This window comes from Brienomyrus brachyistius, chromosome 8 (genome assembly GCF_023856365.1).
Source record: "Brienomyrus brachyistius isolate T26 chromosome 8, BBRACH_0.4, whole genome shotgun sequence".
NCBI lineage: Eukaryota > Metazoa > Chordata > Actinopteri > Osteoglossiformes > Mormyridae > Brienomyrus > Brienomyrus brachyistius.
The window spans coordinates 23,924,212-23,938,401 of record NC_064540.1 but is presented as its reverse complement, the minus strand read 5'-3'; the positions used below and the strand labels follow the sequence as shown (position 1 = coordinate 23,938,401).

Here is a 14,190-nt window from a genome sequence, read left to right as displayed (position 1 = left end):
TGCATGTATGTCAGTCTTTTACAAAATCCTCCTGGCCATCTCTTTGTTACAGATGCTGCTAATGTTTGTTTTGGATCAGGTGTCTTTTTCTTTGTTTAAATAGCAATTTACTCGTAATATTATGAAGCGGGTGGTTCTCCTGGCATCTGATCTGAAACATTTGATAGCGTAAGAGATGCTTCAATCAATGGTACCAATAAATTCAGGGCTTCAAAACTGACAATGTTCAGGTTAAACAACCTGGTCTCAGTTAGACGCTCCTACCACTGAGAATGACACCAAGATTGCAGATGTGTGTGCATCTGGAGATGAGTGAACGGACTGTAGGTTTCGTACGTCTGGTCCTGTTTGTATTTAAATGCTTTCAGTTGTGTAATATAGTAATGCAGCCTGGGTTACTCCCATTATCAACCTCATGCCTCTTATCTGACAGAGCACATGTTTTAATGCCAAATGTTAAAAACTTTAAGCTGTGTTAAGTATTTAGCTTTCTGGTGTGTCAGCGTGGACGTGATCGCCTGTTTCCATGAATAATTTTTGTTTTTGGTTAACTTCTTTATTTTCAGTCACACTTCATTCAGTTATTACTGACTACCGAGGGTCCATATAAAAATTCCTCATTAACCTACAAGGTAAATGGCCGCCCAGTATTAGCAAGTAGTAATTTACTGACAGGAAATCAGCGAAAGGAATTCAGACCGAAAATGTCTTGCTGCTCTTTTTCTTACAAATATATTTAGACAGTGTTTGAAAAGAGAGAGGAGTCACGTCTCGGCTGGTGACATTAAAATGAGACTCTGTAACCTCCATACCTGTTTCAGCTGCAGCTCTTAATAACAATAGGATGTCGCCCATGTTGTTAAATTCCAAGGTCATGGTTGAATTCTGCTCTTTTTTAGTGCTCTGGAAATGCAAACAGCAAAATATTGTGTGGGAACACAAGTCATGAGTGAGTCATATTTTCAGTGAGGTGTAAAAAAGAGGCAGATGCTGTAAAAATCTCCTGAAGAAACTCCACAAAAAATATCATATTATTGGAAACCTAAGAATGTCCATTTGATATCCGCCAGCCAGCCCCCCACCCTTGGCGCCAGTCAAAACAATAGTAATTCCTTTAGCCCATTAGGTCAATCAGTTTAGTCCCTAGCAATGAACTCATAAGTAAAACCTGAAAACTTCATATTGCATTAAAATACACAGAAGGAGATTTGTGACTTACAGTAGTGCTTGGAAAATTCAACAGCTTGTTTGGCTGGGGGGCGGGATTTTAATGGCGACTTCATAGAATTCTATGTTCAGTGTGGCCTTCAGAGGAGATGTGACGTGTTACACTAGAAAACAGGAAGCGGCAGATTTGCTGGGGCACTGTAGCAGCGTGGTATTTGTGGAGAAATGGTGACTCACCCGTCATTACAGCACATGCGATAGACAAAAGTCTCCTGGATCGTCCTGGTGTTTGCAGCCCTACACCCCCTGCTCTGCAGTGATTAGGCAGGCACAACACCACACACTACTAGACCTCTGTAGTCCTGCCAAAAGGGACATGTATTTTCTTAAACAGCTCCGCTTGTTTTCTTGCCAAAAATATCTCCAGTGTCCTGAAACGACCCGGACTCTACTGTGTTTGTATTATGTACAGTGCTTCAGAGAGGCAGACATTCTTTGTGATGAAAAAACTATGAATATATGACACTTCATGTGACCAGGTAGCGAGTCAAAATAAGGGTTATATTATAATATGATTGGGTAATTCCTTTCAATTCCAAGTCTTAGATTTTATAATGCGTTTTACTTTATTTAGTGTAACTTTGCTGTAAATCATTCAGCCAAAATGTTTGTTCTATCGACATCTGCAAGTTCCATGTTTTTCAACTTCTAACAAGATGCTAGAACTATATTGACCAATAACTGGCTGAGATCATGCTTTTCTTGGTTTTCTTTGCAGCCCCACCAGGTCTGAGACCATCTAAGTTTCCCTCAGAGCCAGGAAACCCTCCTGCCAGGGAAATTAGTATCAGAGGACCTGATTGGACCCAGTATCCACATCATGGAATTGGAAAAGCTTTCGAATGGCATCCATCACCCTGAGCATGTGACCATTGAACCTAGGTGAGATGGGCCTGGTGATTAAATAAAATAAATCAATAAAATAAATAAATAAAAATGAACCAGATTGTGTCGTAGTAATGTAGTATTATTTTTATTGGCATGAGTTGTAAGTAAATGTGTTTGAAAACTAAAATTGAATAGGTGTACAGATGAAGATGTGATTGTTTTGGCAAGGTGTGATGGTATCAAAGCCAGTCCAGAAGAACGTGAGGAGTTCCTACCTCAGAAGCCTGATGAGCAAAACCAGTTTACTGACGTGAGTATGGGTGTCTTGTAAACAAAGAGGAAAGAGTTATATTTCCCTGCAGAGTAATATCGCAGTATAGATCAGAATATTTGGTGAATGCTGTAAAAAGGAGACCATTTTGACAATTATAAAACATAAAGCACAAGAAAGTGTGCTAGAATTTCCCCATTGTAAAGTTGGTTTTCCTATCCAAATGCAGTTTGTTGGAAAGACCTCTTTGGGAATGTCCATCTTCAACCTCAGTAATGCCATCATGGGTAGTGGAATTCTGGGCTTGGCATACGCCATGGCCAACACTGGGATCATCCTCTTCGTGTGAGTAAATTGAAAGTCTCTCCCTCTCTCTCTCTCTCTCTCTCTCTCTCTCACACATACACACACACACAAGATTGTCATTATATCTTTGTAGGGATTCTCCATTCATTTCTATGGGGAAAACTAACCCCAACATGTAGCTCTTAAGCCCTACCCAGCCCTAAGCTTAAGTTTAAGTCACCAAGCGAAATACAAGACTTTAGGCGTTTTTAGATTTTGATTGCATTCACAATTTTGTGAGGACCTGAAAATGGTCCTCACCACGTCACAATAACAGGTTTTTATCACATTGTGGGGGACATTTGGTCCCCACAATGTAATATAAACCTAATCCACACACGCACTGCTATCTGTAGGGAAGTCAATGGGAGCTTTGAAAAGGAGCACACATTCTTGCCATTTAATGTTGCTCTGTATTGTTCACTTATATGGGGGATATTGATTATAATTTTCGCACACATCCATGTGATAAACTTGCATACATCCTTCTAATAAACACCAAAGACAAGCAGGCAAAACAGTTGTGATTAACACTGCACATCCATCCCACTCACTGTGGGTTTTGTAGGTGTTAGACACACATAATAGAATACCCAAAGGGCTGTGGAATTAGGGCTACATGGTGTGTGCAGTCTGTCCATGCCTGTCTGTGCTCTTCAGGATTCTGCTGACCAGTATCGCCGCCTTGTCTGCTTACTCAATTCACCTTCTCCTAAGAAGCGCCGGTATTGTGGGTAAGCTGCTCATATCATGCATTATATCATAGACCCTGCCTGGCTGGGTAAAATGAATCCACTCTTCCGTCAGGTTTCATTTAATAAGATTAGCATAGATGACCAGCTAATCTATCTGCTATGTGCCTCAAGGATAAAATCCTACTACATTTGGAAACATGCAGATGACATACATGGTATAAATGATCTGCATACGCAGCCTGTTTATCTTCAATGCATTTTTTGATGACTTGTTAGTAACACATGTTCTACGGTTTATCCGACTCACAGGGATCCCTGCCTATGAACAGCTGGGCAAGCGGGCCTTTGGTGCTCGGGGGAAAGTGCTGGCAGCTTGTGTCATCACCATACACAACATCGGAGGTGAGTCGGCACAAGTGGGAGGAGCGTCTGGCCTCCTGACTGCAAGGATGCTGTGAGCTTACTGTTCCAGAGCAGGGAGATGATGTCGCTCCCCATTAGGGTAACCTACCCTGAGGGAAAAAAACCACACGCAGGGCAAACTCGTTCTGATGACATCATAGAGCCGTGTGACCAACGCTGGGTGCTCTGTGTTGTGCTGTCATGTGCTGGCAAACCTGAAAGCCATGCACATTATCCATGAAATAAATTAGATCCATGTAGACAATATTCACAGATCAGTCATACCCAGGAGTATATATACTGAAAGGAGAGTCCATTTCTGTTATAGTTTTCAAAGCTGTTGGTCTTTTTGTCTTAAGCAATGTCCAGCTACCTCTTCATTGTGAAGTCTGAGCTTCCACTGGTCATTCAAGACTTTATGGGAACCCCATCCAACTCCGCGTGAGTATTGGACCAGACTGGCCCAGTTGGCCTATGGTAGTGATTAAACAATAGGTCTGCCTTTAACAATCCCGAAATGCATAAATTCTACATTTCACACAATTTACTACATACATACATACTACAATTCACTACATTTCACTCACTTTACTCGGTTTAATTTATTTCCAACAAACTAGCCTAATACACTGTATTGCCAAAAGTATTGGGGCGCCCGTCCAAATCATGGAATTCAGGAGTTCCAATCACTTCCATAGCCACAGTTATAAAAAAAATAGCACCAAGGCATGCAGATTGCTTCTACAAACATTTGTCGAAAGAATGGGTCACTCTCTGGAGCCCAGTGACTTCAAGCGTTGTACTATGATAGGATGCCACCGGTGCAGTGAGTCTATTCGTGAAATATGCCAGGTTCAACTGTTAGCAGTATTATAACAAAGTGGAAGCAACTGGGAACAACAGCATCTTGGCCACGAGGTGGTAGGCCATGTAAAATTACAGAGCGAAAACAACGCATGCTGAGGCACACAATGTGCAGAAGTCGCCAACTGTCTGCAGAGTCAATAGCTACAGACCTCCAAACTTTGTGTGGCTTTCAGATTAGCTCAAGAACAGTGCATAGAGAACTTCATGGAATGGGATTCCATGGCCGAGCAGCTGTACCCAAGCCTTACAGCACCAAGTGCAATGCAAAACTCTGGATGCAGTGGTGTAAAGCACCCTGCCACTGGACTCTAGAGCAGTGGAGACGTGTTCTCTGGAGTGACGAATCACACTTCTCTGGCAATCCAATCGATGGGTCTGGGTTTGGCGGTTGCCAAGAGAACAGTACTTGCCTGACTGCATTGTGCCAGGTTTAATGTTTGGTGGAGATGAGATTATGGTGTGGGGTTGTTTTTCAGGGGTTGGGCTTGGCCCCTTAGTTCCAGTGAAAGGAACTCTTAATGCTGCAGCATTGGAGGCTATTTTCCGTCTCGTCCAACATCAGTGCCTGACCTCACAAATGCTCTCCTGGGTGAATGGTCAAAAATTCCCATAAACACACTCCTAATTCTTGTGGACGTCTTTCCCAGAAGAGCTGAAGCTGTTATAGCTGCAAAGGGTGGGCCAGCTCCATATTAGAGCTTATGTATAAAGAATGGGATGTCAATAAAATTCATGTGTGTGTTAAGGCAGGTGTCCCAATACTTTTGGCGATATAACTAACTTTGATATCATGCAATTATATTGCGACATTGACCAACCTTGCTTACAAGCTGAACACTATTCTCATGCTACTACGACATTTCAATGAAAGCCAATGAGAGTGGTCCATTTGGGATTCTGAGGTTCTTTGCCTAATGCACTTTCTGTCTTGTTCCCAGAGAGTGGTATCTGAAAGGCAAATACCTAGTTATCATTGCCAGCCTGATAATTATCCTGCCTCTTGCTCTCATGCGGCAGCTTGGTGAGTTCATGATTCTTCTCCCCCTACATTGGTTGCTTCTCACATGGAACTCCCAATCTTCTGTGTCAGTGTTGAGTGTTACTGCTGACAATCTGGTTTTAAAACTTTCCCTGAACTCAAGGATGTGAATTTATCTTTTTTTCTGTTGTTTTTATCCTAATGAAACTACAGGATACCTTGGGTACACTAGTGGACTTTCCTTGACATGCATGGTGTTCTTCCTTATCTCCGTAAGTAGGGGAAGGGGGAAATTAGGGGGAAATTAAGCTAACCATTTCTTTTCTGGACATCAAAAGCCAAGGAAGGCCTGTGTAAGCACTAGAATTAACTCAAATTTCCGTGTATTGAAGACTGAAGACTAACAAACAAAGGAACAAAACAAACCAATACTCCTTCTTGCAGGCACAGTGACTCTGTGTATCTTCCCTGGCTGAATCCCACTTCTAAAGAGTTACCGTCTTGTTTGCTACACATTTTGATGACCAGACACTCTTTAATAGCATTTCAGTTCTTTAGAAAAGTTTTTTGAGCAAAACAGAAACATAAGGCACGGTGCTGTGGAAATACTGTGCAGCATGCTTTCTTCTAGGTATTTAAAAATACCATTCTGAAAGGTTTTCACTATTACAATTCATGTTTCATGACTGGCGTTATGAAGTTTTGATCCAAAACATACATAGCCCAACTGACATGAATGAGTACATAAATTCATCATGGTTCGAATACTGTTTGCTTTGTGAGTTTGTCCCATTTTTACAAACACATTACAAGCACTTCATGTTCTATTCTGTTAATATTAAAATGCCAAGGGAAGTGAAGGAAATGGTATTGGGACTCCCCTTGTTCGTGTTTGTCATTGGACTAATTAGACAATAGACTTTCACATTTGTTTTAGACCATAGCAGCACGCAAAAAGCATATCTCTGTTATTGCAGTATTTCATCTCTTCTTTTGTAGGTGATCTACAAAAAGTTTAATGTCAGGTGTCCTTTTGAAGACTACAACCTGACCCAACCCTTAACAGATATGGTCAACAGCACCAGTGAAGACAATGTGTGCGAGGCCAAACTCATCACGTTTAACTCAAGGGTCAGACAGTTTATGATGTTTGATGCTTTCAGGATGCATGCAGATCCTGGAATATCTACTGAATTGATGTCCTTACCCCCATGTGTTTGGGTTACAGACATCGTATGCCATTCCAATTGTGGCATTTGCCTTTGTCTGCCACCCAGAGGTTCTGCCCATCTACACGGAACTCCGGAAGTGAGTCCATCAAACAATCCAACCTCATTTTATTACTCATAGGTTTCATGGGAAGTTAGGGATGACATGAGAAGTTTAACTAAGGCTAGATCTGGGATATCTCAAAAAAAAGTTACATTATTTTGAATGAAGTGCTTCTCAGGGCAACTTAGTATAAAAATTAATCCCTTTTAATTGTTATTTTTATTAAATGGTTTCACTTTTGTTTTCTTTGAAAACCAATACAATTGACTTACATTCTATAATGGCATCAAATTGCATGAATATCAGTCACTAAGGAGTTCTGCATCTCTCCATCTCTGCCTTTCTTCACCAGGCCGACGCAGAAGCGCATGCAGAGAGTTGCTAACATCTCCGTCTTAGCAATGTTTGTCATGTACCTTCTCACAGCTGTCTTTGGCTACCTCACCTTCTATGGTAAGGAGAAGGGAAAGGCATTATAAACTCATTATGTAGCCCTATGCAAATGACAATGTAATGGGTGCTTAAAGAACCTGCAAGATGACAGAGATGCTCTGGTTTTGGACTCTCTAATAACTTGGTTTGGTTGATTTTCTGCATAGATAATGTGCAGTCGGAGCTCCTCCATACCTACAAGGGAGACATTGCAGACAACCTGATTGTCTGTGTGCGTTTGGCTGTGCTCATGGCTGTGACCCTCACAGTGCCCGTGGTCATCTTCCCCGTAAGGCACCGTCCCCCCCCCCCCTCCCATTGAGTGTGTATGATATCACAAGGTCGCGGTATTGATACTCCTTGCTGTACTTCTCCATAGATCCGGAGAGCCCTGCTCCAACTCTTCTTTAATGACAAGCCTTTCAGTTGGGTGCGGCACATTGCCATTACAATCGTCCTGTTGGTCTTTGTCAACATCCTGGTCATCTTGGTACCCAACATCAAAGACATCTTTGGAGTCATTGGTCAGTTTTAGCTCTTCATCAGGTTTCCAGACACTAAGCTGAAATGCATCTATAAAGGTTTTCATGATCTGATGGATGTTTATTCAGACAGATGACCCTCCTGACCTGACAAAGAGCCCAATGTCTCTTTGTTAACAGGAGCCACATCAGCGCCCACCCTGATCTTCATACTTCCAGGAATATTCTACATAAGAATTGTCCCTGAGAATCTGGAACCACTGAACTCCAGACCAAAGATTCAGGTACATTCTGTTCCGCAAGAGCAGCACTTGCTTGCAGTATGTAATTAATCATACTAAGATGTTTTCTCATTTATTCTCTCCTTTCGACGTCAGGCTGCCTGTTTCGCAGCTGCAGGATTCTTGCTTATGGTTGTGAGCATATTCCTTATCATTATGGACTGGGCATCTGGAGGAAACCAAAGCATAGGTGGACACTAACACATCACCAGCAGCCAAAGACATGAAGGCAGGACAGCACACCTCTACCCTACTGAAACGCCAGTCTCAATCATGCACATCTTTGGCTGTGATAAAGACTGCATTGCAAAGGACCCTTGGGTTTAACATAAGAGGCTTATTTTCCTGTAGCTGAAATGATCCTGTGTCATTTGCCCAAATGGTCCAATTAGATTTTCTCAAACTTCCGTCTTTTCTAGATCCAGTGTGAATCCAGTGTATCAAGTTGCTGGGTTGTTCAGTGTTCCCCTCACAGATGGGTGATGATGTCTACAGTGGAAGCCAAAGCCATACTAAGGCAATCTTTTCAGCTTCCTGTATAAATCACAGGAGGAATGCTAATAAAATTTTATGAATTTTGATTTAAAGTCCCTTAAAAAACCAAAGTGACAGTTGCTGCAATTTTAGTAAATAGTTTAGTACATAGAAAAAGTGAAAATACAAAGAATAAAAATGTTTAATGTAATATATTTCTCTCAACTTGAAATGTTTTAATTTGAAATCTATATTTATAATGCAACCCAGAGCAAATATATAGTCAGTTTATTTTCTGTCCCAATGTAATGACAAGCGACAAGTAGGTCTTTCATGTTTGTTGGCCTGTGAGTTTGAAAGCTGGACCTGTTTGACTATAATAGTTACCTAACCCTTGCCACACAGCAAACCCAGCAGTTGCTTGTCAAGCCCTTGACCAGTGACCCGCCATGGGACAGCTGCCACCCATCTTAACCGTATGGACGTTATTCAGTTTGTTTTGTTGGGAATGATGTGTCATGTCCAACTTTTTTTGATAATTTCTCCCACAAACAGCCATTTCACATCTCTGTATACATAAGTGTCCGTTTTGCTCCTACTGTACGTTCACACTGCATCCATGCAGACTTAACCTAACTAGATCTCCTTGACCAGAGGCTGATGTTTTCCTGTGCTCTGATGGCAGTGAGAGGGTCTCGAGCATTTCCATGAAAACCGTTATCCCTTAAGTGGCAGAACAGGAAAAGGACGCCCACTAAACGCAACGGTCTCTGTGGCATTGCGCTCATTTCTGTTTTGTCCTTTTCTTTGTTGTTGATTTGTGTCACTGTTTTCCATCTGTTCTCCGGTTGTTATGTCACTGCAAGAACCAGGTCAAGACAATTTACTTGTAAGTGTGAACTTATGTAGCCAGTGAAGCTCAATCAGTGTCATGCATTCGATCTGCAAAAGCTCAAAAGGACTGACTGGACCAGGAGTCAATCTCGTTGGACTGCATGGTCACTCTAAGCAACATTGATTTTAATTTTCATCCAAGCTGTTTAGTATTTTTGCAATAAAGCCAAAATGTGTAGCTTTAATGGCTTAGAACATCACAAAATACGATTAATCAGAGCACGGGAGGTTCAGTCATTGACTGAAGTTACTGATTTTTTTTTGTCCATTATCTGAAATAACGCAGCGATGGTCTCTGTTCCATAAAGTTGCAAATATTTGTCTTGTCTCTTCCAATAAATGCAGTTGAATGATTTTTAAAAAGTCTGTTGTGGATTTTATGAAGAGAAGTAAAAAAAAATCCTGCATATTTACATGGCCTAAATAATGGTTGTCATATCATCTCAAACCCTTTTCTCTCTAAAGCAAATGTCCACGAAATCTTGTATTGAAAGGATTACGCTTTATGATGCCTCTTAAAATTGTGATGTTTTTATAGTTTTTCTCCACAGAAATTTGTATAATTTATATTTATATACCTGCTCATAAAGCAGTGAAAGCCATTCCACCTTGAGGAAAATCTTCCACTTTAAAAAACACAAGTACCAAATAATCGGTAAATTGTAAGGCGGAACCAGAGGTAGAGGGTGATGGATATGAGTATAGAAAGGAAGAGCAATTTTGGCCACGGGGCTGATTTTCAATTGTGTTTCCTTTTTTGGCCAGTAGATGGCGATGTTATGATATGATTAACATGGGTCCCAAAGGTGGGTCGCTGGTGTGAAAGTCAGCTAATCGCTTTCTGGTGTGTAACTTAGTGTGCCCAATTGCACAACTATAGCAGCAGTCCCTGATTACTGGTTAATCTGGCATTATTCTCTGTTGAATGACACCATGCAAAGATTACAGCTGAATACAGGCTTTTCTGGAATGGCTGTAACTTCATAAGCAACCGTACTTCTAAAGATATGAAATTTGATATGTTCAGTTCATCCTTTATACAAAGTATGCAGCCCCTCCCAGCGCCGCCAACGAAACATCAAATTATGGAAGCATTGGGGCGGCCAATGGGTGAGCAATGATTTTCATGGGGTGATACAAATACCCAGATATCATCATCATCATCATCATCATAATAACCCCAACAATGTCAGCTGGTGGACTCACTCATGGTCATGGTTCGTGACCTTCAGGAGCAACTGGCTCTCTTCCAACACAACACGGAGTTAGAAGAGATAGTTAATACGCCTTTTAAGGAGACACCACAAGCTGGAGGGGGAAAAACAGGATGAACAGGGAGGTCGAGAGAGCTGTGTGACCGTAGGTCATAGATGTAAGAAAGCGTGTACACACTTTACAGAGGCGCCAGCCGTGTCAAATCTCTTTCAGGTATTTCCTGAAACTGAGACTGGGGAGGCAGGTGAGCCCTTGGGCACCAGGGAGCCCCCTCCCCCCAGAAAGAGGGAGGTTGTGGTAGATGGGATTCAATTATTAGAGGTGTAGACAGTTATATGTGCACACGTGATAGAGGGTCTCGTACGGTGTCTTGCCTGCCTGGTGCCCAGATAGGGGAATCGTGTGCATAGGTGTTTGGCCCCAGCTGGGGTGCATCCAGTGGTCGTGGTGCATGTTGGCACCAATGACATAGGCAAGGGTAGGAGGGCTGTTCTGCGGGAAAAAAATTATAGAAGTCAAAGATAAGCTTATAAGCAGAACGTCCACAGTGGTATTCTCTGGAATACTTCCTGGGTCACGCACATTCCAGGCTGAGTTAGCTGAGATGAGGAGATTAAACACGTGGCTAAAAGGGTGGTGTAGGACAGAGAGGTTCAGGTTTATGGGGCACTGGAGGACCTTCTGGAACAGGTGGGACCTGTTCAAGCCGGATGGGGTGCATCTGAACCAGAGGGGAAGCAGGGTACTGGGGAGGCGTATGTGTATAGTGCTCAATGAGTGTTTATACTAGGGACTGGGGGCACAGGGAGGTAAGATAAGAATATAGGTGGGGGGAGATGAAAGTGGGCCCTGTAAAAGGCCTACCCTTTGCTGTCTGTACTTAAATGCTAGGAGTATTAGAAACAAAATGCATGATTTAGAGGCTTTAATTTCATCAGACTCTTATGGCATTATATGAATAACAGAAACATGAGTGACAATGATGGAGAGGAATATAATATGAATGGTTACACATTGGTCCATAGAGACCGGATAAGCAAGAAGGGAGGTGGTGTTGCAGTACACGTAAAAGACAACTTGCAGGTAAGGGAGCTCACTGATAAAAATAAATGTACAGAAACTATATGGGTAAAACTAGATGCTAAAAACTCACATGGCCTATTTGTTAGTGATGGTTATACGGTGCAATTAGTACAGGATTGCTTTTTTACTCAGTTTGTTAAATCCTCTACCAGGGGAGAAGCCATTCTCAATCTTGTTTTCTCTGATAACCAGGATGGGATTGAAAAATTTGAGGTTTTCGAACCACTGGACAGTAGTGATCATAACATGGTTAAATTCAAGGTTAATTTTAGTGTCCGAAGAGCAAAGTCCAAAACAAAAATATACCCTGTTAGGAAGGCTAACTTTAATGTTATGAGACTGAACTAGAAACTGTAAACTGGATGGAGTTAAATTACAAAACTGCTGTAGAGGCATGGGAATTTTTTAAAAGCACATTATTTCATGCGCAAGAGGACTTCATACCTGTTTCCAGCAAGAGTAAATCTACGAAAAAGAAAACCAAGGTGGTTTAGTAGTGAAATTAAGAATAAAGTTAGGAGGAAAAGGGCTCTGTTGCACAAATGGAAAACAACTAATCATGTTGGGATAAAGCAGGAGTATCTACATCTACAGGTTGAGTTATATGAGACTCGCTAAAAGGAATATCGAAAGGAAGATTGCATGATATTAAAAGTGTCTTCCAATGTTTTAACTCCAAAAGAGCTCTAAATGCTGAAATCACTAATCTCTCGCCAGTATGGGGAAGCAATTAAAAAGGTGTGTCTGATTTCAGAAACTGCATCCATCTAAGACTGCATTCGAAGACCGAATGCGTCACAGCGTAGTGACATGGCTGTCCCAATTCGAAGGCTCCTTGAAATGCAGCCCAGAAATGCATTATAATTTTGCGAGATCTTAAGATTCATTGCACACACTGTCAAAGGACAAAATCCCCCAAAGGCCACACAGACCATATCCTTTGAATGATGCAGCCCCTGAATTCAGACACATCCACTGTGTTGTTTTGCAGGATATCTGTCATCAAAGGTCAATGGGAAGCAGATCAAATTGACATAGTGCCTCCGGAAAGTGTAATAAGTTTGTATTAAGGTATTGTAACGAACCCAAACTAGCATCAGAGGCTGTAAACGGAGAACAGAGCACCACCAGACTGCAGCTACAATTACAAAGATAATTTTATTCAGTACAATTCATGCAGCAACCCATCGGGTCGGATCTGGATTCACAAAGAGTTTGGTCCCGCTATCTCCCCGTAGCACACCACCCCTTTTCAAGCGTGTGTTAACCCACGCTACCGCACTGTAAATCCCGCACCACACAACATCCCCATTAGGGCACGGCACACCAATAGCATTGCAATACAAGGTAATCCCCACACTTCGGGCACAGGCAAGCATTACGGGACCCGAACCGCCCCTATAGTCCTGTCCCGACCCTAAGCGGTTACGCTGCTCCTTTAAAAACACACGAAAGACACACACAATAAAGACATAGTTAAAACAGAACACCCCCCCCCCCCCCCCCCCCGAGGATCAGGACCCTTCCCCGGGGGAAGGAATGATCGCATCGGTCCATCCCCTAAGACGTCCCACGGCAAGGGAATTCCCCCCCCCCCCCCCCCATCGCTAATCCGGCCCTATGAGGGTGCCGCTACTCCCGTCTATCAACCACCTCATCTAAGCAGTGGTCATAGCCTCCTACCCCCACCGTCCTGACTGTCCTCGCCCTACCGCACCAGGAACTGTCCCTACCACTCACTTTCTGGCTTCACCGCCGGCAGCCCTAAACGGCATGCGAGCAGCACCTCCCCCGGATCCAATGCACACGGCGCATACCAGACCAAAGAAAATCTCTCTAACACGGCTCACACTCCCTCTCTTAACCCCAGATCCCTCACAACCCAGGTGTAGCCACTTAATTAACTATTACCTTCCACGCCCATCCCTCACCCTCCACACATCGTCATTACAATATCATACTAAATGACTGTTGAGATAGAGTGTACATTTTCCTTATAACATAGTGCATTGTGTGAGATTTCACATGCAGCCCTGGTCTTTTGAGCAGAGACAGTATCCCTGCTTCATTGGAGTGTGCTACTCCTGTTTCTATGAACAAGAGTCAAGAGCAGGCAGCAGCAGAGATCCTGATAGCTGGCTAGATCCCTTGAGTCATCACATAGAGCTCATCATATTCAGACTTACTGCTTTCTGTTGTTTCATTTCATAACCAAATTAGAGTTTATTTTAATAAACCCATCTGTAGAACCAGCGCATTTGATATAAGGATAAAATTGCTGAAAGTAAAATCTTTCTCCTCAAAATCAATGACTCTTATAATCAAAATCTTATAGAATTTTTTCTATAAGAAGCCCAGACGCTAGTGATGGCCAAATGAAGCTTCATGAACCATTTGCTGTATTTTTTAGCCCCACTAGATGGTGCTCTTTGTTTGCTTTTGG

General features: G+C 42.3%; 2 protein-coding genes across 4 annotated transcripts in view; both read left to right on the top strand.

The window, feature by feature from the left end:
- The window catches only part of LOC125747098 (sodium-coupled neutral amino acid transporter 3-like), a 44,988-nt gene extending 35,176 nt beyond the window's left edge, over positions 1-9,812 (top strand). The window contains exon 17 of the mRNA XM_049021854.1: positions 8,272-9,812. The gene's annotated coding sequence lies outside the window, so the exon portion shown is untranslated. The remainder of the gene's footprint in view (positions 1-8,271) is intronic.
- The window catches only part of LOC125747096 (sodium-coupled neutral amino acid transporter 3-like), a 33,704-nt gene extending 23,892 nt beyond the window's left edge, over positions 1-9,812 (top strand). For all 3 annotated transcript variants that reach the window (XM_049021851.1, XM_049021849.1, XM_049021850.1), the window contains exons 2-16: positions 1,946-2,109; positions 2,251-2,365; positions 2,556-2,671; positions 3,332-3,405; positions 3,676-3,768; positions 4,128-4,209; positions 5,574-5,656; positions 5,828-5,886; positions 6,614-6,745; positions 6,843-6,922; positions 7,239-7,339; positions 7,486-7,607; positions 7,698-7,842; positions 7,981-8,084; positions 8,178-9,812. In XM_049021851.1, coding sequence (XP_048877808.1) covers positions 2,048-2,109; positions 2,251-2,365; positions 2,556-2,671; positions 3,332-3,405; positions 3,676-3,768; positions 4,128-4,209; positions 5,574-5,656; positions 5,828-5,886; positions 6,614-6,745; positions 6,843-6,922; positions 7,239-7,339; positions 7,486-7,607; positions 7,698-7,842; positions 7,981-8,084; positions 8,178-8,282 — 1,473 coding nt within the window. In that variant the 5' untranslated portion in view covers positions 1,946-2,047 and the 3' untranslated portion in view covers positions 8,283-9,812. The remainder of the gene's footprint in view (positions 1-1,945; positions 2,110-2,250; positions 2,366-2,555; positions 2,672-3,331; positions 3,406-3,675; positions 3,769-4,127; positions 4,210-5,573; positions 5,657-5,827; positions 5,887-6,613; positions 6,746-6,842; positions 6,923-7,238; positions 7,340-7,485; positions 7,608-7,697; positions 7,843-7,980; positions 8,085-8,177) is intronic.
- Positions 9,813-14,190: the final 4,378 nt, after the last annotated feature.